This window comes from Perognathus longimembris, chromosome 1 (assembly GCF_023159225.1).
Source record: "Perognathus longimembris pacificus isolate PPM17 chromosome 1, ASM2315922v1, whole genome shotgun sequence".
NCBI classification, from domain to species: domain Eukaryota; kingdom Metazoa; phylum Chordata; class Mammalia; order Rodentia; family Heteromyidae; genus Perognathus; species Perognathus longimembris.
Genome location: NC_063161.1, coordinates 154,054,883 through 154,078,477, shown reverse-complemented (window position 1 = coordinate 154,078,477; position 23,595 = coordinate 154,054,883). Strand labels below are relative to the sequence as shown.

Sequence of the window (23,595 nt, the reverse complement as noted above, 5' to 3'; positions counted from 1 at the left end):
TGAAATCTTTTTTTTGTATCACTCTTTATATCATATGCATTGTAATTATTAAAAATTTATGAAATACATGTAAGGTAGAAATTGAAATAAGGCAATGAATTCCCATCTATCCTCCATGTTAAAAAAGCACCTGTCACTGGGCACTGATGGTTTATACCTGTACTCCTAGCTACTCTGATGGCTGAGATCTGATGATCACAACTCAAAGCCAGCCCAGGCAGCAGAGTCCATGAGATGCCTATCTCCGATGAATCACAGAAAGCTGGAAGTGGGCTGTGGCTCTAGTGGTAGAGCGCTAGCCTTCAGCTGAAGAGCTCAGGGACAGCACCGAGGCCCAGAGTTCAAGCCCCATGACTGACCAAAACAAAAACAAAACCTTGGATCATGTGATATATGTACTTTTAACTTCACTAAATAATGCCCTATTTTTTTCCTATAGAGATTGTAATTTGGGGCTGGGAATATGGCCTAGTGGCAAGAGTGCTTGCCTCGTATACATGAAGTCCTGGGTTCGATTCCCCAGCACCACATATATAGAAATTGGTCAGAAGTGGTGCTGTGGTTCAAGTGGCAGAGTGCTAGCCTTGAGCAAAAAAAAAAAAGCCAGAGACAGTGCTCAGGACCTGAGTCCAAGCCCAGGATTGGCAAAAAAAAAAAAAAAAAAAAAAAAGATTGTAATTTACACATCCCCTCCAACAGTGAAGTTGTTCTCCATTCTTGCCAATGTGTGAAATTGCCAAATTGCCAGTGTACTGGATATGAAATGTCTCATGATTTTAACTGACATTTCCTAGATTCCTAGCAAGATTTGACATTTTTTTCATATGTGTATTGGCCACTCATGCTCTTCTCTAAAGTGCTGATTCAGATCTTTTGCCCATTTTTCTTTTTTTTTAGTCTTTTATATGTAAACATTCAAGTGAGTATGTATTTGTTTTAATGTCTTGTTATGATTTGAATTTGCACTAACAATGTAGAACTTCCTTTCTTGTGCTGTGAATCATTTGTATCTTTGGTAAAATGTCTGCTGAGTCTTTTACTCATATTTAATGAGCTTCTTTATAGTAAGTTATAGGGCTCTTTATATATTATGAATGCGAGTTCTTTATTAGCTTGATATCTTGCTATTATTTTCCCATAACTGTGGCTTGCCTTTGCATTTTCCTCACAGTATATTTTAGAAGATGGAAATATTTAAATTTAGGAAGTCAAAATTCAATTTGTTTCTAATAATGTCATCTATACTCTTTTTTAATTTATTTATGTCAAAGTAATGTACAGAGCGGTTACAGTTTCATATGTAAGGCAGTGAGTACATTTCTTATCAAACTTGTTACCTCCTCCCTCATTTTTCTTCCACCTTCTTCCTTCCCCAATGCACCCCCCCATCTATATTCTATTTTAAGAACTTTTGGGGGCTGGGAATATGGCCTAGTGGTAGAGTGCTCACGTTGTATACATGAAGCCCTGGGTTTGATTCCTCAGCACCACATATCTAGATAAAAGCCAGAAGTGGCGCTGTAGCTCAAGTGGTAGAGTGCTAGCCTTGAGCAAAACGAAGACAGGGACAGTGCTAAGGCCCTGAGTCCACGCCCCAGGACTGGCAACAAAAACAAAACAAACAAAGAAGTTTTTGTCTCTCAGAGGTATCAAAAGATTTTCTTCTGGGCTGGGGATATGGCCTAGTGGCAAGAGCACTTGCCTCGTATACATGAGGCCCTGGGTTCAATTCCCCAGCACCACGTATACAGAAAATGGCCAGAAGTGGCGCTGTGACTCAAGTGGCAGAGTGCTAGCCTTGAGCAAAAAGAAGCCAGGGACAGTGCTCAGGCCCTGAGTCCAAGGCCCAGGACTGGCCAAAAAAACAACAACAAAAGATTTTCTTCTGTGGTATCTTTGAAAAAAGTGGCTTTCAAAATAGGATTCCTAGCTGGCACCAGTGGTTCATGCCTATAATCCTAGCTACTCAGGAGGCTGAAATCTGAGGATTACCGTTTGATTCCAGCCCAGGCAGAAAGGTCTATGAGACTCTTATCTCCTATAAATGACTCAGAAAGCCAGAAGTGGCATTGTGGCTCAAGTGGTAGAGTTCTAGCTTTGAGAAAAAGAAGCTGGTGGAAAGAGCCCAGGCCCAGAATTCAAGCCCCAGGACTGACAAAAAACATACATACATATATACATACATACGTGTGTGTGTATGTGTTTGTGTGTGTGTGTATTTTCATGAGGCTCTTCCAGAAGGCTGTAAGATCACGGCTGCTTGCCTAGTAATACTTGGATGGCACTTGCTTGACTTTGAATTTCTAGTATAGTAAATATCAGTAGATATAACCCACATAACAAAACTTTTTAAATCTTTCCATGATTTTTTAAAATTAGAAAACAAGTTTTTAAATTTAGATTTTTATTTATTTTTATGTTTTTTTGCCAGTCCTGGGGTTTGAATTCTGGGCCTAGGCTCTTACCCCAAGCTTCCTTTGCTCAAAGCTAGCACTACCACTTGAGCCACAATGCCACTTCTGGCTTTCTGAGTAGTTCATTGGAGGTAAGAGTCTCATGAACATTCCTGTTTGTGCTGGCATTGGACCACGATCCTCAGATCTCAGCCTTCTAAGTAGCTAGGATTAGAGGCATAAGCCACCAGCCACCAGCTAGAAAAATTTTTAGTGATTCCAAGACCAGAAGGTTTGGGTTCCCAAACTGTAACTCTTGTATTATAGAAATTTTATGGCTTTAATTTCTATGTTTCTGTCTAGAATCCAGATAATAACTTTTAAGGATGTAAATGAGGTCAGGATAGAGGTTCATTTTCCCCCTTTGAATATCCAACTATTAAAAAGATGATCCTTTCCTCACTGAATTACGCTTGTTCTTTTCTAAATGTACTGTTCTGTTCTTTGGCCCTTATGCTATTACCATGCAGTCTTGATTATTGACATCTTTCAATAAGTCTTGAAATATGTAGTGTTAGTTCTTCAACTCTATTCTTCATTAATTGCTTATCTGCTGTGAGTCTTTGTATTTAATAAATTTTAGGATTAGTTTGTCAATATATACAAAAAAGGGTAGCAAGGTCATTTTTTGTTGTTTAAATTATTATTTAATCCATGTCCTAATGATAACTATAAATTCTTAACATTATTTGGTTGGCTAACAGTTTTTGTTGCAAGTAAGTATGGAAGCGAACTGAAAGCTTTATGTGTCTAGAGATATTTTTATTATTTTAAAATTTTTACTATGTTGAGTTGACTTCTTTTTTTAATTTTAAACCACTTATATTCTTCAGATAACTTGGTAGTGTAACCTTTCTACATTACTAAGTTTGGTTTGCATGCATTTGGTTTGCATGAATCTTAATTTTTATATTTATAAGTGATTTTCCTTTCTGCTATTTTCTTGTTAAATTTTTGGTACCATGATTAAGTTAGCCTATAGAAAGATAAGGAGTGGTATTTCTTCTCTTTTCTATACTATGAAGTAATTCTATGCTGTGCTTATAATTTCAGGTCCTCAAATATTTGCCAGAATTTTCCACAAAACTATTAAGGGCTTCCTATTGTCTTTGTATAAAGGGTGGTTGGTTTTTTGTTATTGCTTGTCTTTTTTTCTCACAGCTAGTGCTCTACCACTTGAGCTAACCTAGCTTTTTTTGCTTGTTAATTGAAGATAGAATTTTTGTTTGTTTTTGTGCCCTGAACTCAAGTCTCAGGCATTGTCGCTGAGCTTCTTTTGCTCAAAGCTAGTACTAGACCACTTGAGCCACAGCTCCACTTCAGCTCTTTTTGAAGTAGTTTAGTGGAGATAAGAGTCTCATGGAAGCCAGTGCCAGTGACTCACACCTGTAATCCTAGCTACTCAGGAGGCTGAGATCTGAGGATCACCCTTCAAGGCCATCCCAGGCAGGAAAGTCTGTGAGACTCCTATCCCCAATTAAGCACCAGGAAACCAGAAGTGGCACTGTGGCTCAAGTGGTAGAGCGCTAGTCTTGAGCTGAAGGGCTCAGAGACAGCGCTCAAGCCCAGAGTTCAAGGCCCGTGACTGACAAAAAAAAAAAAGTCTCACAGACTTTCCTGCCTAGCCTGACTTTGAACTGTGATCCTCAGATCTCAGCCTGCTGAGTAGCTAGGATTACTGGCATGAGCCTCTGGTGTGAAAAGAATTTAAGTACTGATGTTGTACCAAGTCGCAAGACCACCCCCTAGAAGACCACCGAGATTCAGACACTCCGAAATGCAAAAGCAAGGCAAGGCAAGGCTTTATTTAACGAGCTGCCAACTCGGGCCTCGTCCTACCCACCGACACAGCGGAGGTTAGGAGGGAGCCCCGAGCTGCGATTACACAGGGCTTATAAAGGCAAAGAACCAAGGTTACAACAATCAGGTGTTCAAGCAAGCAAGATTAGGACACAGGTGCAAATCTGATTGGCTCTAAAATGGGGTTCATGTGATCAAAGTCTGGCACCTCACTGAATAGTTTTATGGCACTAGAATTATTCTAATTATATTTTTGTAAGTTAATTTTGTTCATTTAATATTTTCTGCATAATTAACCATATTAAATTTTTGTCTACCTGGGATGATTGCAAGGCCTTGAACATGCTAGGCAAGTTCTTCTGCCTGTTAGATAACAGGTCCTTATCTGAAGCTATTGTCTTTTCACTTCCCAACTCATACTTTTTCTAACCCGAATTATTGTGCTTAACATAATATTTTTATGGAATTCATCTCACCTTTTTTTTTTTAACTTAAATACATTTTCAGTGAAAGGGAAAAGGACAAGTTAGAAGCACTGAAAGGACAGCTAAGTAAGTGCTCTGAGAGGAAGAGAGAGTAGTGCTAGATGAGGCTGTAACGTTGTGCAGGGCCAGTTTGAGTAAAAAGTAAAAGTGAATTCTGCAAATATTCATTGAAGAATAAACAAGAATAGTGGCTGTTACTCTATGCTCGTTATTCAAATGCATTCAGTATAGGGACTCCTAAGTCCTCCCAGATTTTTTTTCTTTTGACATATGATAAAACAAGCATCTGAAAGGCTAAATGATTTGTTCAAGATCACACAGCAGGAATAATGCCGGAGCCAGGACTCAGGTTCATTCTGTTAACACAATACTCAGTCTTGAAGAAGCTTGCATTCTGGGACTGTGCCTAGGGTTTAGACTTAGCAAGGACTAGGTGAAGCGAGTAACCACTATGAAAAAGGCAGGTTTGGCAACAGGAAGCTTGGCTCAGCAACTTTTGTATAATATACCTTAAGGACTAAGGATTTGAAGTAAAGCAGGCAGACCCAGAAGGCTCCATGTAGGAAGTAATCTGTAGGAAGACAATGAAACTTGCAAACTAAGTCTTTTTCTCTCCCTAATTGGTATAAAATAACCTGTGCTGCTTTTTACTCGAGGAAAATTTGTCGGTTACAAGCTAAGTGTGAAAGTCTGTGGCTTGAGCTGGAGCCACAAAAACAAAGAGGGGATGTAAGGGAGAGCAGTACGATATATTCTGTTTTCTGCAGGTCACTGCTGAAACTCAAGAAAAAGAAAAACTCATTGCACATTTGCAAGATAAAGTCACATCTTTAGAGAGGAGACTGGAACAGAATTTATCAGGAGAAGAACATGCACAAGAACTCTTAAGAGAGGTAATGTTCACTTCCTTGTTCCAACCATGGGCAAGCATGTAAGTTATACGACGTGTGTGTGTGTGTGCGCGCGCGGGTGCACATGCATGCTTGAACTCAGGGCCTGATGCTCTTGCTTAGCTTGTTTCATTTTGTCGGTTGTGGGGCTTGAACTCTGGGCCTAGGTGCTGTCCCTCAGCTCTTCAGCTCAAGGCTAGTACTCTATCACTTTGAGCCACAACGCCACTTCCGGCTTTCTGGTGGTTAATTGGAGATGACAGTCTCAGAGTAGCTAGCCTGGTCTCAGACCAAAAAAAAAAAAAAAGTGAATTTCATTTCAATTTGCTGGTAGTTACACATCAAGTAGTATAACCTGCCAGACATTGGTGGCTCATGCCTATAATCCTTGCTACTCAGGAGGCTGAGATCTGAGGATTACAGCTCAAAGCCAGCCTGGGCATAAATGTCCATGAGACTGTTATCTTCAATTAACTACCAAAAAGCCAGAAATGGTGCTGAAGAGATTTTTATACCTTATTACAGCACATAATATTATGTAGTCTATATAGTATTGTGTGTGATATGTATATGTTTAATATAAGCATATATAATATGTAGAATATAGCATGGTTTATGTATAAGCAGTATATGTTATCTATAGCTGGTTTATACTGTATGTAATTAAAACTATGTAATTACTGTTTTAAAAAGTATATTCTTGGGCTGGGGATATAGCCTAGTGGCAAGAGTGCCTGCCTCGGATACACGAGGCCCTAGGTTCAATTCCCCAGCACCACATATACAGAAAACGGCCAGAAACGGCGCTGTGGCTCAAGTGGCAGAGTGCTAGCCTTGAACGGGAAGAAGCCAGGGACAGTGCTCAGGCCCTGAGTCCAAGGCCCAGGACTGGCAAAAAAAAAAAAAAAGTATATTCTTGGTGGGGGAGGTATATGTACATATATTTACAGCTCCTGTACCTAGCACAACTCAGCATGCTGCAGCTATCCACCAATAACTATTCAGTGGAGGAATTATTAACTTATTTTACTTACCTTTCCGATTACAGAAAACAATTGCTGAGCAGAGCTTAGAGGACATCAGACAGCAGCTCTTGGCAGCCAAAAGTTGCCAAGCCAAGACCATTGACATCCTGGAGACTCGGGTAAATATTGACCTTCCTCCCCTGTTCTCCTGTTCATGTGCTTACCTGACTGAAAAGGTTAAGAATCCCCTTGGTGAGAACTTTTTCATTTCAATATCATTTTTGGCTCTTACAAAGAGTTTGATTATTTTCTTCATTGTTGTGTTCCCACCATTGTTCCACACAAAGTTGTTCTCTCGTTCACTTCCTTTTAACATGGCCTCTCTCCTATAAGGAAACCATTTGAATGTGGTTAATATAAATCTTTTCATTGTGGAGTTACCTTAAAATGGATAACATTGCTCTGTATGTATGTGGTTTTAGTTTATGATAAAGATACAGCTATGGATTCGTATTCTCTGTGATTTTGAACTGCTCTGCTTCATGGTATCTATTCTCCTTCATAGTTTTCTACTGCTGCTTTCTTCTTCCTGTACCACAGATCACATTGCACTGACTGACCTGTCCAGTCTCTGTAAGGTGACTAAGACAAGACTGTTTCCAGAAGGGCTGCACCTGGCTCTCCACATCCATCATATGTCAGAGTTCCCAAATCTTCCCAGCACCCTGACTGTGTTGATTTTGCCCAGTTAGTGAGTGTGAAGTGACTTCCATTGCTATGGTTGTTATATTGGTCTTTTTGGTTTCTCCTTCCTTTAAATATGTATATAATTTTTTGCCAGTCCTGAGGCTTGAACTCTGGGCCTAGGCACTGTTCCTGAACTTTTGTGCTCAAGGCTAGTGCTCTACCACTTGAGCCACAGCTTCTCTCCTGGCTTTTTGTTGTTGTTTTGTTTGTTTTGTAGTTTAGTGGAGATAAAGAGTCTTAAGAATTTCCCTGCCCAGGGGCTGGTGGTAGAGTGCTTGCCTCCTATACATGAAGCTCTAGGTTCAATTCGTCAGCACCACATATATAGAAAAGGCTAGAAGTGATGCTGTGGCTCAAGTTGGCAGAGTGCTAGCCTTGAACAAAAAGAAGCCAGGGATAGTGCTCAGGCCCTGAGTTCAAGCCCCAGGACTGGCCAAAGAAAAAAAGCCCAAATTGGCTTCAAACTGTAATCCTCAGATCTCAGCTTCCTGAGTAGTTAGGATTACAGAAATGAGGTTTTTATTTGTTCCAATCCTCTATTTGTTTTTCATTGGGGGTTTCTGGGTTTTTTTTTCCTTAGTTTATAGGATTTGATTGTATATTGTAGTTCCTAATCTTTTTTTTTTTCATTCCTAAAGTAATCTGTTGACTATCCATGTGTCCCATGTTGAACAGATATTTCTTAGTTTTATTATAATCAGATTTCCTTTTTTTTTTTTTACTGTATTGCTTAAAGTTCCATTTAAAAAAATCCATTCTTATTCCTCAGTCGGAAGTCATCCTCAGTATTTTTTCTTTTAATTTTATATTTTCCTCCTTCACATCCTAGATCTCCAATTTATGTACCCTGAAGCACCGTCCTCAGGTGGATACTGAGGGAGGACACATCCTCACGCCCTGCACTGGGGTTATGCTTGCTAGGCACATGGCAAGCCTTCCCTCCTTTTTCACTTTTTAGGTAGGGTCTTGAGATTTTACCCAGGGATAGCTTTGGCCTGTGATCGTGAGGCCTGCGGTAGCTTTGGCCTGTGATCCAAGCGATGCCTCCTGAGTGGCTAGGATCCCAGGCATGCGCCAGCTTAAGCCTGCCAACTCAGCTTACTGACTTTTTCCCTGGGCTATCCCTAATCCTTTATCCTCTCAATCTCCAGCTTCTAAGTAGCTGAAATTATAGGCATAAACTACCTTACCTAGCCCTAGCTTTTTCATCCTTATTCCTCAATACCATCTATGAAACACTCTGCCCTCCATATTGATTTTTTATACTAACATTATTATTAATTCCATTTCCTCGGGTTTGTCGCTGCATCCTCCTGCATCTTCCTTTGGTCTATTATCTGCTGTATGGAAAGTCTGCAATGATTAAGACAATTTCTTTTTTTTTTTTTTTGCTGGTTCTGAGCCTTGAACCCTGGACTTAGGCACTGTCCCTAAGCTCTTTTGCTCAAGGCTAGCACTCTCCCACTTGAGCAACAGCACCACTTCTGGCTTTTTCTGTGATTAATTGAATAGTCATGAATTTTCCTGCCTGGCTTGGAACCATGATCCTGATCCACAGATCTCAGCCTCATGAGTAGCTAGGATTACAGGCCTGAGCCACTGGCACCTAGCTAACATGCCCTTTTCTTTGAGAGCTAACTTAATTATTTATAAACCTTTTAAGTTTAGAGTTCCTAAAGTTCTAAACTTAAATTTTATTGGATTTTTTAAAGGTGTAAATTGTATGAGAGAATTAAATTTGTGTATGTGTGTGTTAGTAGTACTGGGGCTTGAATTTGGGGCCTCACACTCTCCCTTAGCTTTTTCGCTGAAGGCTGCAGCTCTACCACTTGAGTCACACCTATACTCTGGCATTTTACTACTTAATCAAAGAGTCTCTGAATTGTCTGCCTTGGGGCTTCAAGCTACAGTCCTTAAGATCTCAGCCTCCTGTCTAGCTAGCATTTCAGGTGTGAGCCTTTGTGTCCAAGCTTTAATTACTTTTTTTTTTTTTTTGCCAGTCCTAGGGCTTGGACTCAGGGCCTGAGCACTGCCCCTGGCTTCTTTTTGCTGTACCTCTTGAGCCACAATACCATTTCTGGCTTTTTCTATATATATGGTGCTGAGGAATTGAACCTAGGGCTTTTCATGTATGCGAGGCAAGCACTCTATCACAAGGCCATATTCCCAGCCCCTTTAATTACATTTTAACTGATTATTATTCCTGATTATTCTATTGAAATGCCAGATTTTTAGTTGATATTATGTTTTGTTAATTTGTTTTGTTTTTGTTACCAGTCCTGGGCTTGAACTCAGGGCCTGAGCACTGTCCCTGGCTTCTTTTTGCTCAAGGCTAGCACTGGACCACTTGAGCCACAGCACCACTTCTGGCTTTTTCTATATATGTGGTGCTGAGGAATTGAACCCAGGTCTTCATGTATACGAGGCGAGCACTCTACCACCAGGCCACATTCCCAGCCCCTGATATTATGTTTTGTAACCTTGCGGAACTCTTTTTTTTTTTTTTTTTTGGCCAGTCCTGGGGCTTGGACTCAGGGCCTGAGCACTGTCCCTAGCTTCTTTTTGCTCAAGGCTAGCACTCTACCACTTGAGCCACAGCGCCACTTCTGGCCATTTTCTGTATATGTGGTGCTGAGGAATTGAACCCAGGGCCTCATGCATAGGAGGCAAGCACTCTTGCCACTAGGCCATATCCCCAGCCCCTCTTTTATTTTTTGTATGTGTGCCAGTCCTGGGTACTGTCCTTGAGCATTTTGCTCAAAGCTAGCCCTCTAATACTTGATCCACAGCTCTACTTCTGACTTTTAAAAAATTTATTATTTTGTTGGGGGGGGGGTATTTAAATGGAGATATGAGTCTCGTGGCCCTTCCTGCCTAGGCTGGCTTCAAACCTACAATTTTCAACCACCGAGTAGCCAGGTTTATAGTTACAAGCCACCATGCCTGGCTCTTGCTGAACTCTTACTCTGATATTTTTCCCCCTAGGCAGACAACTACATTACCCACCCATAAGGGAATGCAATCATTTCCATTCTTCTAGCCCTTATTCTGTCTTCTGCCTTAGTAGACCAGTCCTATACTGAGCAGGGTACTAGTGACGGTGAGCATTCTTGTTTTGTCCCAATCTAAAGGGGAATGAGACTGAGGTTTCTTCATTTAGTGCAAAGTTGGCAGAAAATTTTTGGTATTTAATCTTTATTGAGTTACAAATATATTTCTTTGCTACCTTGATTTTTTAATTATAAATGTAGAACTCTAATCTGCTTTATTTGTATTGACTGAGTAAAATCATTTTTCTCTTTGATTTATAAATGTGATTAGTTACATTAATTTAATGTAATTTTTAAAAATCTAGACTTAGTTATCTGATTTTTTTATTTAATTTTTTTGCTGGTCGTGGGGCTTGAATTCATAGCCTGGTTTCTGTCCCTGAGCCTCTCTGTGCTCAAGGCTCTAAAGCTCTATCACTTGAGCCACAGCACAACTGCTGGCTTTTTCTGTTTATGTGGTACTGAATAATTGAACCCAGGGCTTCATGCATGCTAGCACTCTGCCACTAAGCCACATTCCCAGCCCAGTTAGCTGATATTTTAAATTTTTATCTTTTTAATGATACTGGCTTAAACTCAGGGCCTATGACTTAGTAGGCAAGCCACAACCCTAGCCCCGTTATCTGATAATTTATTTAGAATGCTTACATCTAACATCATAAGATGAATGGACTTGTAATTATTTATCCAGCATGCAACAATAGACTTGCAAAATGCACTGGGCAGCTTTTGTTTCATTTTCTTTTTTGATATGGGTGGTGATAGTGATAAAAAAAATTTTTTTATGGCAGTGTGGTAGCAATGTGTTGCTGGAGGAGGAACTGTACCACTGAACGACAATATACAAAAATTTTGTGTGAAATTGCCTATTTTAATTACCCTTGGATGTATGCCTAAGAAAAGAATGAGTCATGTGGTAACCTTTCAAGGATCTGAATTGTCTTGAGCTCTGCCTCTAAATTGAAGCTTGCATGGATATTCTGAACCCAGTAGTTTCAAAGGCTGGACTTTGGTCATGGCTATGCCATTAATGAAATTCACCATCATGGACTAGTAACATTACAGCTCTCCTATGTGGAAATAGTAGCTCTGTACTTGTAAATGTAAATGCTTACATTTTAATAATGAGCTTATCTACTCAAGGCTTGCGCTCTACCACTCTGAGCCACAGCACCACTTCTAGTTTTTGAGTGGTTAATACAGAGATAAGAGCCTCATGGGGACTTTTCTGCCCAGCTGGCTTTGAACCCAGATCGCAGTCTTCTGAATAGTGAGGATTACAGATATGAGCCACCCACACCCATCTCCCATGAAACTTTCATCTCCAGTTAATTACCAGAAAAGCTAGAAATGGAGTTGTGGTTCAGTGGTAGAGTGCTAGTATTGAGCAAAATAAAAAAGATCAGGAACAGTGCCCAGGCCCCTAGTTCAAGCCCTAAGATCAGCCCATACATACATACATACATACATACATACATACATACATATCCTTCTCAGCAATTTGTAGGATAAAATGTATATAATGTTATTTAATATTACATAAATATTATTTATAAAATAATAATATTATGCTTTTTTGTTTGTTTTTGCCAATCCTGGGGCTTGAACTCAGGGCCTGGGCACTGTTGATGAGCTTCTTTTTGCTCAAGGCTAGCACTCTACCACTTGAGCCAAAGCACCACTTCTGGCTTTTTCTGTATATGTGGTACTGAGGAATGGAATCCTGGTTTTCATGCATGCTAGGCAAGCACTCTACCACTCTACCACTAAGATACATTTCCAACCCACATATGTGTGGGGGAGGGTCTCTTCCTGGGTATATAGCTCAGTGATAGAGCACTTGCCTACCATCTAGCATGCATGAGGCCCTGGGTCTCATCCACAGCACTGAAGAGAAAAATAAAAGGAATCTTCCTCTGTGTCAAGCTCTGTCTTTCTTGTGCTTAAGGGTTTTTGTTTGTTTGTTTTCTTTATTTTCTGCTCAAGGCTAGTGTGCTACACCTCCAGCTCTTGGTGATTAATTGGCATAAGAGTGTGATGGACTTTTCTTCATAGGCTGGCTTCGAAGCACAGTCCTCAGATCTCAGCCACCAGCACCCAGCATTGCTTACATTTTAATAACAAGGAACCTCATGGTCTGGCTACTTAGTAAACAAGAAGACTTTAAGAGAAATTGGAAAGACAGCTTTTGTCAAATCCGTTGCCATCTTAGAGTGTCCAGTCCCACTCACTGTGGACATTGACTCCCTCTGCCAGCCTGTGTCTGTCCTCCCACAGTCAGACTGGGTCAATATTTGTGGACTATGTCAAAACTAAATTCATATTGTGAACCGTGACCCCAATTCTGGGAATCTGTAATTCAAGGAAATGATTCGCACTAGTTGAAAATTGTATGTGTGTATGCTAACTGCTACATCATTTTAGATGGGAAACCAGCCATTTGCTGGTGGCTCACGCCTATAATCCTAGATATTCAGGAGGCTGAGATCTGAGGATCATGGTTCAAAACCAACCCAAGCAGGAAAGTCTGAGAGACTCTTATCTCCAATTAATCACAGAAAATGCAAGAAGTGGTGCTGTGGCTCAGGTAGTGGGTGGAATACTATCATTAAGCAAAGGAGCTCGGGGACAGTGCCCAGGCCCAGAGTTCAAGCCCTAGGATCAGCAAAAAAAAAAAAAGGAAAACCACCCAAGTGCCAGCACAGTAAACAGCTGGGCCAGGAAAGTATGAAACCCAGTTGAACAATAATCATCTAAGGTCTGACTATTACATGGAAACACAAAAGGAATTTTATGACTGTGGGAAAAGTACATTTTATATTGTTTGATTAAAATTATACACAGAATTACTAAAAATATCCTGAAGGCTAAAAGAATAGACATTAGAATATTAATGTCTTATATAGCCCTATGGGTATATTTTTGCTATTACATTTTTCTGGAATGCTGTTTTATCTAAATTGATTAGATTTTTTTTTCTTTTGGGTGCTAGGGATTGCAAGCCAGTTCTGGCATGTTCTAGACACATGTTCTACCACTGAGCAGCAACAGCTAACCAGCCCTGGTCTAGATTTTAAAGCTTTGTAGTAAAGCCACTCAGCCTCTTGTGAACAGAAAGAATGCTTCTATTTCCCCAGGTGAAGGAACTGGAGCAGAGCCTGCAGGCCTCGGAGGAGCAGCTCCGGCAGAACCGGGATGTCATGGCTGTGCAGGAAGCTCAGATCCAGGAGCTCGTGAGTTCTTCCTCTGCACCAGGCCCTGCACTTTCCCTTTGTTACCTGTGAGGATGCCCCAGATGCATTCCCAGCCTCGGCAGCAGTTTCTGCACCCAGCCTCAGTGCAGTTGTGCTACATGTGAGCAAGGAGGCAGAGCAGGTCAAAGGCATGAGGACTGGTAGCAATGTCTGGGTTTGCTACAGACCTGTACTATTATTTCCCACCAATACCCAGCCTTTAGGTCATGCCTTGCTGTGAGCCAGCTCATCCAGAGGAGTTCAGAACTATGAGGTGGCCAGGCACCAGTGACTCAGGCATCCTGGGCAGAAAAGTCCTCATGAGACTGTTAAAAAAAAAAAAGTTCTGATGACACTCTATCTCCAATTAACTACTCAAAAACCAGAAGTGGAGCTGTAGCTCCGGTGGTAGAGTGCTAGCCTTGAGCAAAAAGAGGCTCAGAGACAGCAACCAGGCCCTGAGGTCAAGCCCCATGACTGAGCAAAAACAAGCAAAAAAAAAAAAAACCCACAAAACTATCAAGGACAAGAATGTGGCCAATTATCCCAGTTCCAAGTGGGCTATTGAGTTAGAACCAAGGAAGTTGAAACAGCAATGATTGACTTCCTTTTAGCCACGATGCAGACTCTGTTGTGAGTGCCTTGCACCTGCTCCACACAGCCGGGGCATGCACTGTCATCCCCACTTTCCTGAGGGGAGGCAAGCTCAGAGGGTTTGGTCACTAACCTTTGTGCTCACAGGCACCCAGTTGTAGAACTCTTATCTTCCTTTCTCATGCAGAGCCTTTCTTTTTAAGCACTATATTCTGCCATCTGGGGAGGGCCTCACAGCTAAATGTCTGAGAGCTGCTCCATGGACACCTTAACTGAGCAGCAATGGGTTAAGACCAATTCCAGACTGTATCTCCCAGGACAGATCAGGTGCAACAGCAGTGGCTCCTCAGCACACCATGGCAGAGGACTCAGGAAGGAGAGCTGATTCGCTCTCTGTTGGACTCCATCTTTGGGCCTCAGATGGCCAGAATCAGAGCTATCTCTGAAACCACTGTCCTCATGCTTCACTGTCGTCTGGTCTTCCTGCAGGCCACCGCAAAGCAAGAGAGCAGCTTTGTGCAGCAGCAGGTCCTCACCCTAGAGCAGCAGTACAGGGAGCGCACCCATTCCCTGGAGGCCCAGCTCACCGCCCTGGAGCAGGTTCGGGCAGCAGACCGCACTGCTGCAGAGCATGGGATGGTGAGTGGAGAAGGGGGTGGGGGAGTGAGCAGGAGCACATTCCCTGGCCCCATCTTAATTTTCCCTGCACTTGATGGGGGTAGCACAATGCCCTTCTGAGCTAGAGAAGCACTTTATACAGGTAACCTGCTCATGAGACTAGATGTGATAAGTTACTTTTTTTTTTTTTTTTTTTTTTTTTTGCCAGTCCTGGGCCTTGGACTCAGGGCCTGAGCACTGTCCCTGGCTTCTTCCCGCTCAAGGCTAGCACTTTGCCACTTGAGCCACAGCGCCGCTTCTGGCCGTTTTCTGTATATGTGGTGCTGGGGAATCGAACCTAGGGCCTCGTGTATCCGAGGCAGGCACTCTTGCCGCTAGGCTATATCCCCAGCCCCGATAAGTTACTTTTTATAGAAACCTAAAGCTCATGGGTTTTCCTTTTCCTTGCGTCTCTAACGGCCTTCCTAGTGCTTTCTGATGATTCTTCCTCCCGCTGACTTCTCCTGTTCCGTGTTCCCTCTCCCTGCCCCATGGTCATGAGAAATGGCATTCCTCTTGGTGAGATGCTTGTTTCTATTGGTTCTGTTGAGACATACTCTCCTAAGAGCTGGGAATTTTAGGGCATGCACCACCACCACCACACCTGGCATTTGTGTATCTATTTATGTGTAGTTAGGGATGGAACTCGGAGCCTCACACATTCTAGGCAAGTACTCTGTTACTGAGCTATACTCTTGGCCCCAGAGTTTTTCAGAATTCCCTTCCCTACCCCAACCTCCTTTTTTTTTTTCTGTGTGGAAAAAGCCTTGTATTTGATTTATATATTCATATATGCTCTATATACTATATTGTACGCTGTTGAATTTTTAAGAGAACTACATCCTTCCTGCCTCAGATCCTTCATTCATGCTCCCCCTTCTAATGCTCTTCATGTCTAATGCACACTTACTATTTTGAAAACTAACATCAAATTCTCTAGATGCTACTTCCCGTTGGAAGTTGTTGTTTTTTGTTTTTTGTTTGTTGTTTGTTGTTGTTGTTGTTTTGCTGGTCCTGGGGTTTGAACCCAGGGCCTGGGTGCTGTCCCTGGGCCTGTTTTAGCTCAAGACTTGCACCTCTTTGAGTTACAGCTCCCCTTCTGGTTTTTGAGTGGTTAATGGGAGGTAAGAGTCTCAAGGGAACTTTTCTGCCCAGGCTGGCTTTGAACTGTGATCCGCAGATCTCAGCCTCCTGAGTACCTAGGATTACAGGAGTGAGCCACTACCACCCAGCTATCTTAGAAGTTTTCTTAAATTCCTAAGCTAGGTCATGTTCCATCCCCATTATAAATTGTGTATTTCCAAGCCAGGCACCAGTGGCTCACACCTATAACCCTAGCTACTCAGGATGCTGAGATCTGAGGATTATGGTTCAGAGTCAGCCAGGGCAGAAAAGTCTGTGAGATTCTTATTTCTGGCTACCCCCTGACAACTTTGGCACTGTGGCTCAAAGTGGTAGAGCACTAGCCTTGAGCAAAAAAGCTCAGGGATAGAGTCCAGGTCCTGAGTTCAAGCGCCACAGCCAACCAACCACAGTGTCTTAGAACCTTTATTTCTTCTTCTTATTGTTAAGTAGTTGTACAAAGATGTTATAACTGCATAAGCCAGGTTATCAGCACAATGCAGATTGATCAATGTCACCCCTTCATCCTTCTCCTCTTTTTCCCCTTCTCATCCCTACCCTCAAGTTTTATAGTTCAATTTTTACATAATGTACACTGACCATAATGAGTATATTTGCACACCCTTCCTCCCTCCATTTGTGTGCCCACCTTGTTCTTTCTCCTACCCCTGCAGTGACCAAAAAAAAGGGGGGGCATTTTAAAGATGCCAGGTAAAAGACATTGGCCTTTGACCTGGAAAAGTACAGTAGTTAAGACCTTCTTTTTGAATATGTGTTCTCAACTTGCAGAAAGAGCTGGAGCAAGAAAATGCTGCCCTGAAAGAAAGCAAAAATGAATATGAACGCTCTTTGCAACATCACCAATTTGAACTGAATAAGCTAAAGGTATTTATCTAATAGAATCAAAGTTTCAGAAAATTTGCATCTTTTTGTTTTATTTTTTGCCAGTCCTGGAGCTTGGACTCAGGGCTCTCTGGCTTCTTCTTGCTCAAGGCTAGCACTCTACCACTCTACCACTTGAGCCACTTCAGCTTTTTCTGTTTATGTGGTGCTGAGGAATCGATCCCAGGGCTTCATGCATGCAAGGTGAGCACTCTACCGCTAAGCCATATTCCCAGCCCCAAAATTTGCATCTTTTATATTTAATAAAGTGTACTTGGAGCAGCTAAGTGAAATTCCTGTACTTCCAGTTGGCTAGAGGAACTAGCAGTTGTTGAGTATTTCTGTTAGGCATCCTCTAGAAGGCTTCACTTTAGCAAGTCCTCTCAGGAATCCAGATGTGAAGTGATGCACATTGGCAATATCATTTGGGTTCTGAGTTGAAGTAATCTGTCTAGGAGCCAAACCTAGTTAGATGCAGTGCTAGTCTGGTATGTCTTCCCATTTCAGAGGCCCAGCTCTTTCTTCTCTGTGTCATTATCAACTGCTGTCTAAATATTAACCTGTTAGAACACCCTTTTGGCTTGTTTGTTTTCATCTGGGATGAGTAAAGCAAGACTATAAAAGGGTGTAAAGACTTTTATTTGTATCAGGAACCTTGTACAGAAAAAAGTAATCTACTGGGTTCTTACCTTATCCTGCTGTGTAAGATACTTTAATCATATCCTACCTATATAACAATCCCTAGACACAACTGTGTAGCCACTTTCTTCTCAGCCTCCCCCAGCCCCTTCACAGCCCCCTTGAGGATGGATCATTGAGTCTTCTCTTAGCGTGGTCCTGCCACCATCATTTGTAAATCCGCTGGCACAGATATTCTCTGAGAACAGCTGTAGCTCAGTGCCTACATGTCATAAGCTTTTAGTGAGCATGCCTTTGCTTAGGCAAAAGGCCTGGCATGAGGGAAAAATTTTATGTGCCCAGAGAACCACTGCAGCAACTAAGTACATAGAGTAGCTACTCAGGAGGCTAAGATCTGAGAATTACAGTTTGAAGCCAGCCCAAGCAGGAAAGTCCATGAGAGTCTTATCTCCAATTAGCCACCAGAAAACAAAGTGGCTCTGTGGTTCACACTGGTAGAATGCTCTCCTTGAGCAAAAGAGCTCAGGGACAGTGCCCAGGCCCTGAGTTAAAGCCCCAAGACCAACAACAACAAGAGAAAGGAACAGAACTGTAAGCAACTTTATACTGTCAACATATTTTGAAAGTTATGTAAGGTTGGGTATGATGCTGCTATCTGCCTATAGTTACAGTATTCAGGAAGCTGAGGCTGGGGAATGAAGAGTTCAAATCCAGCCTGAGCTATATAATGAGACCCCATTCCCTAAAAAAAACAAAAAATTATGAGCAGGGCTCCAATGGCTCACATCTGTAATCCTAGCTACTCAGGAGGCTAAGATCTGAGGATCAAGGTTCAGAGCCAGCCTGGACAGGAAAGTCCATGAGACTTCAGTAAACCACCAGAATACTGGAAATGGCACCATGGCTCAAGTGGTATAGAGTGCTAGCTTTGAGCTGTAGTGCTCAGGGACAGCTCCCAGGCCCAGAATTCAAGCCCCACAATAGACAAAAACAACAACAACAAAAACCTTATGCAATGCTAAATCATAGGACGATATAACTTGTCAAATTGTAATGGGCTGAGTAATGACCCCCAATGATACTCCCTCACCTTTTATGGCCAAGGGAACTCTATAGATGGAATTGAAGATGAAGATCTTGAGGGTTCATGCTAGATTATCTGGGTGGACCTCAAATAATGACAAAAATCTTTGTGAGATGGAAGCAGAGACAGGCTTTCCACAGAAGTCACAAGTGAAGGTCCTGATCCCTTGAAAGATAGAGAATGGTTCTGGACCACAGACATTCGAGTGTTTCTGTAGCCCAGAGGAGCTCCATTCATGCTTCCAGCCTCTGCTGGAGGAGGACTAACTCCTTTTGTGTCAAGCCAGCAAGTTCATAGCAACTTGTGGTAGTAGCTAAAGAAAATGGATACACAGACCCTGGAAGAAATGGAAAGTGACCCACAGTGTGTGTGCGTGCCCAGTTAGGAGACAGGAGCCATGCCAGGTACATGAGTGAGAAGATGTATTCTAATTACCTTTTTTTTTTAATCTTCTGTTTATTTGTTTTGTTTTGGTTGCCAGTCCTAGAGCGTGGACTTAGGGCCTGAGCACTGTCCCTGGCTTCTTTTTTTTTTTTTTTTTGGCCAGTCGTGGGCCTTGGACTCAGGGCCTGAGCACTGTCCCCGGCTTCTTCCTGCTCAAGGCTAGCACTCTGCCACTTGAGCCACAGCGCCGCTTCTGGCCGTTTTCTGTATATGTGGTGCTGGGGAATCGAACCTAGGGCCTCGTGTATCCGAGGCAGGCACTCTTGCCACTAGGCTATATCCCCAGCCCCCTGGCTTCTTTTTGCTCAAGGCTAGCACTCTACCACTTGAGCCACAGCGCCAGTTCTGGTTTGTTTTTTTTTTGTTGTTGTTGTTGTTTTTTTGCCAGTCCTGGGGCTTGGACTCAGGGCCTGAGCACTGTCCCTGGCTTCTTTTTGCTCAAGGCTAGCACTCTGCCACTTGAGCCACAGCACCCCTTCTGGCCATTTTCTGTATATGTGGTGCTGGGGAATTGAACCAAGGGCCTCATGTATAGGAGGCAAGCACTCTTGCCACTAGGCCATATCCTCAGCCCCAGTTCTGGTTTTTATCTATATATGTGCTGCTGAGGAATCGAACCCATGGCTTCATGTATACGAGGCGAGCACTCTACCACTAGGCCATATTCCCAGCCCCTCTAATGACCTTTTAAACTGATTATGACAGTTAAAAGGTAGCACAGCCAGGCCTCAGTCTTCCTATCACTGTCTCCTAAGTAGTTGGAACAACAAGTAGTTGCACAACCATGCCTAGCCTCCAAATGTTCACTTTTTGCAGTTACCGAGAGACACAGCCTTCCAGCGAGCTCGTAGACTATGTAAGGGGGTGAATTTGGGATCCGGCTTATATGGGGTCTGTGCAAGGTGGCAGAGGTTAATGAAAAAGCCCTGAGGTCTAGGAAGTTGGGGGGGTTTTGGTTGGGCCCACAATGGGCTATTTACAGCTGCACATAGGTGAATTGCCCTGCCTGCACATCAAAGCAGGTCCATGCATTCCTGGGGTTTTGCCTGCTGCCTGTATGGGCCTGGGAAAACTGGGCAGGGGGTCAGTCCTTCAGTTACCTTCCCTAATGGTGAGTATATTCCCTAATTCACATTCTGCAAGAATCACTGTTGGGCTGGGCGCCAGTAGCTCAGGCCTATAAACCTAGCTACTCAGGAGGCTGAGATCTGAAGATTGTGGTTCAAAGCCAGCCTGAGTAGAAAAGTTCCTGTGAGACTCTTATCTCCAATGAACCACTCAAAAGCCGGAAGTGACACTGTGGCTCAAAGTGGCAGAACACTATCCTTGAGCCAAAGAGCTCAGGGATAGCACCCAGGCCCCAAGTTCAAGCCCCATTATCAAACAAAAAGATAGCATGAAGGTAGCAACTACAGGAGCAGCTTGCAATCCTCAAAGTGAAGTCACCAACTTGGCACTCATACCTCTGAGCAAATGCTGCACAGCTGGCGCTGGGCATGTTATGGGTGGCACAGCAGCAAGTGTTGGGCAAACTGCAATGTGCTACAGCTGCTGTTCCAGGCAGAAACCACTGTCTGAGGAAGGAGGCTGCCCAATGAATTACAAGTCAGGAGCAAGAGTGTTCGGCCTCGTGCCTCCCAGCCTCCCTGGGGCTCCCCTATTGGCAGAAAATAAGGGAGAGGCAGCTAGAGCAGCAGAAATGTAGTTTACAGAGTTTGAGGCCCAGCAATTTGGAGCAAAAGATAGAAGAATGGCCACAGGCTAAGAGGTAGTAACTGAAAACCTAGCACATGCAGGCAACTTAATCAGATAGCTTCTTTCTGAATGTTTGGGGAATTTTTTGGATGTTTTGGCAGGTAATGCTCTGAATGATTTTAGTCCTTTGATACTCTTCTGGCCTGTTTTATTACACATCCTATAGTCTTATCTTGGGAACGATCTCATTACACTTGTAAAGAATATATATTCTGGGCTGGGAATATGGCCTAGTGGTAGCTGCCCTGCCTTGTATATATGAAGCCCTGGGTTCGATTCCTCAGTACCACATATGTAGAAAAAGCCACAGGCGGCGCTGTGGCTCAAGTGGCAGAGTGCTAGCCTTGAGCAAAAAGAAGCCAGGGACAGTGCTCAGGCCCTGAGTTCAAGCCCCAGGATTGGCAAAAAAAAAAAAAAAAAAGAATATATATTCTGGTCAAGCATGGTTACATGCCTGTAATGCCAGCTACTCAGATGGCGGTGGTGGGAAGGATCGCAATTTGAGGCCAACCCATGCAAAAACTTAGTGAAACCCTCATTTCACCCAACAAAGTGAGGTGTTGTGGTTTATATCTCTGGTCCCAGCTGCACTGGAGGCATAGACTGGAGGATGATCTTCCCAGGGTAGCAAAGAGGTAAAACCCTACCTAAAGGGATAACTAAAGCAAAAAAGGATTCAGGGTATGGCTCAAGTAGTAGAATGCTTGCCTAGAAAGAAAGCTCCCATCCCTGAATTCAGACCTCAGTGCTGTCAAAACTGTCTAAACCCCCATATCTACCTACCTACTCAGGAGGCCAAGGATCTAAAGACAGAAGCTTGAAGCCAGCGCAGGCAGACATTCAAAGCGACCATTATTTCCAGTTTACTAGTAAAAAGCCAGAACTAGAAGCGGGGCTCAAGTGACAGAGCACCAATTATGAGCCAGAAAGCTGAGAGCATGAGGTCAAGTTCCAGTGCATAGTATTGGCCAAAAAGAAAGGGGGGAAGGGGGAAGGAAGGAAGGAAACATCCAAACTTCGGGGTTCATCTTCCTGTTTTCCGAATTGTAGGAAGAGTGGAGCCAGCGAGAGCTGGTGAGTGTGGCCATGGCTCAAGCCCTGGAGGAGGTGCAGAAGCAGAGGGAGGAGTTCCGGCAACAGGTGGGCTCCTGGGCCAACCAAAGCCCCAGGCCCCGCCGCAGTCCTGGGTGGCACGCATCCATCCAGCACAGGGCGGCTGCATGTCTGGAGATCCATTGAGCTGGGCAATAACCTGTGGCCTCGAGGACACTGGGAGAAAGCGACACCCCAGGATGCCTTGTCCTGATTCGGGGAGGCAGGGCATCACTGCCCACTGGCCCAGAGCTCTGTGAGGGTGAGGGGAGCCTGAACCAAGAAGAGTAGAGGGAGAGTAGATGTGGAGCTTGTGGGAGCAGTCCCGCAGGCTGTGGATGAGGGGAGAGCCCCACGGGGACACTGAGGAGTGGGAAGTGGGGCTCCTGGGGGAGAGGCCTGCTGCCAGCCCATCTCACACTGAGCTTCCCTCCCAGGCTGCTGCGCTGAGCACCACCGTGGACGAAAAGGAGCGGGGTCTGCGGGAGAAGGCCGACGCACTTCTCCAGAGGGAGCAGGAGGTGCACCACCTGCAGATAGGTGAGCTGCCCCCAGCCAGCCACTCAAGACAGGCCCACGTGTGGCCCGTGGCTCATTCCGCACACCCCTCGCCACTGCAGGCCATGACGCTGCCCTGCGCCAGCTGCATCAGCTGCAGTGTGAGCTGGAGGAGCTGAGGAGCTCTCGGACCCAGGAGGCCGCCACACAGGAGGAGCCGCCCCATCTGCACGGCCAGGAGCTGCTCGTAAGTCGTCTGTGCTGCAGCGGACACGGGCACTTGCCCTTTGCATTCGCTGTCCCGCTTCCTCTCCCTGTCGGCCGGGGTGCTGACAAGGCCCAAGGCCTGTGCACTCATCACACCTCCGGTATGTGGGCTCGCGCCGTCCACCTGGAAAGCACTGGAGGAGATCGCATAGTTCATTTGCCTGCTGCCTTATCAGGCCACACCTATGGGACTATGCATGGCCTTTTCCTCACCCACTCGTGGCTTAACTTCCACCTTACCTGTCCCAGCTCTCAACTTGCTGCCACCACTCTGCAGGTTACCTCAAAAGCCACACATGATCCCGTGTACCAGCTTCCGGCCACAGAAGGAACACCAAATGGCGAGGTTGGGGCCATGGATCTAGGGCAGCTGCAGAAGGAAAAGCAAGACTTAGAACAGCAACTTATAGAGAAAAATAAGGTGAGGCTGTCCTTTGTCTGTCTGTCTGTCTGTCTGTGTCCAGCCCTTGGACATGAAGGAATGCACTCCTCTCAGAGGGCTCTGCTGTGCCCAACCCCCTGGGAATTTTACCTCGCTCTCCAAAGGGCTTCACCCTGCCTTTCTTGTGCCTTCCTCCCCCTGGCCCCAGGCCAGCGCCAGGGCCTGAATAGCAGCCCCCGCCCCCCGGCTTCCTGCCCCTCTGCCGTGTCTAGCCAGGCGTCTGGACATGGCCTCACTGGTTATGAACCCAAGGGGCAATGCAGTTTGGGGGGCATAAAGAAATATAAAGAAATGTCATAATTCCATCATGCTTTCCTCTGCACCTGCAAGCCAAGTCCTTTCATTCATCCTGGCTCTTAATGAGTCTGTGTGCCTAGTGTGTTGGCTTGGCTGTGCTGGGGACAAGAGCACATATTTAACAAAGGGTCAGAGCCTCTCTGCGCCTACCCCTGTGTGCCAGGCCTGTTGAAGAGGGTCTCCATTCCCCCTTTCCACT

The 23,595-nt window shown here is 44.0% G+C and overlaps 1 protein-coding gene across 2 annotated transcripts in view; it reads left to right on the top strand.

Moving 5' to 3' along the window:
- Positions 1–23,595, top strand: part of Golga1 (golgin A1) — a 48,607-nt gene that overhangs the window by 17,857 nt on the left and 7,155 nt on the right. Inside the window, exons 11-19 of one of the 2 annotated variants that reach the window (XM_048342532.1) lie at positions 5,506–5,631; positions 6,677–6,772; positions 13,528–13,623; positions 14,707–14,856; positions 16,786–16,881; positions 21,851–21,940; positions 22,330–22,432; positions 22,513–22,637; positions 22,935–23,078. In XM_048342532.1, the coding sequence (XP_048198489.1) occupies positions 5,506–5,631; positions 6,677–6,772; positions 13,528–13,623; positions 14,707–14,856; positions 16,786–16,881; positions 21,851–21,940; positions 22,330–22,432; positions 22,513–22,637; positions 22,935–23,078 (1,026 nt within the window). Of the gene's footprint in view, positions 1–5,505; positions 5,632–6,676; positions 6,773–13,527; positions 13,624–14,706; positions 14,857–16,785; positions 16,882–21,850; positions 21,941–22,329; positions 22,433–22,512; positions 22,644–22,931; positions 23,079–23,595 lie in introns of both variants that reach the window. The other variant, XM_048342523.1, reaches the window with a different exon arrangement.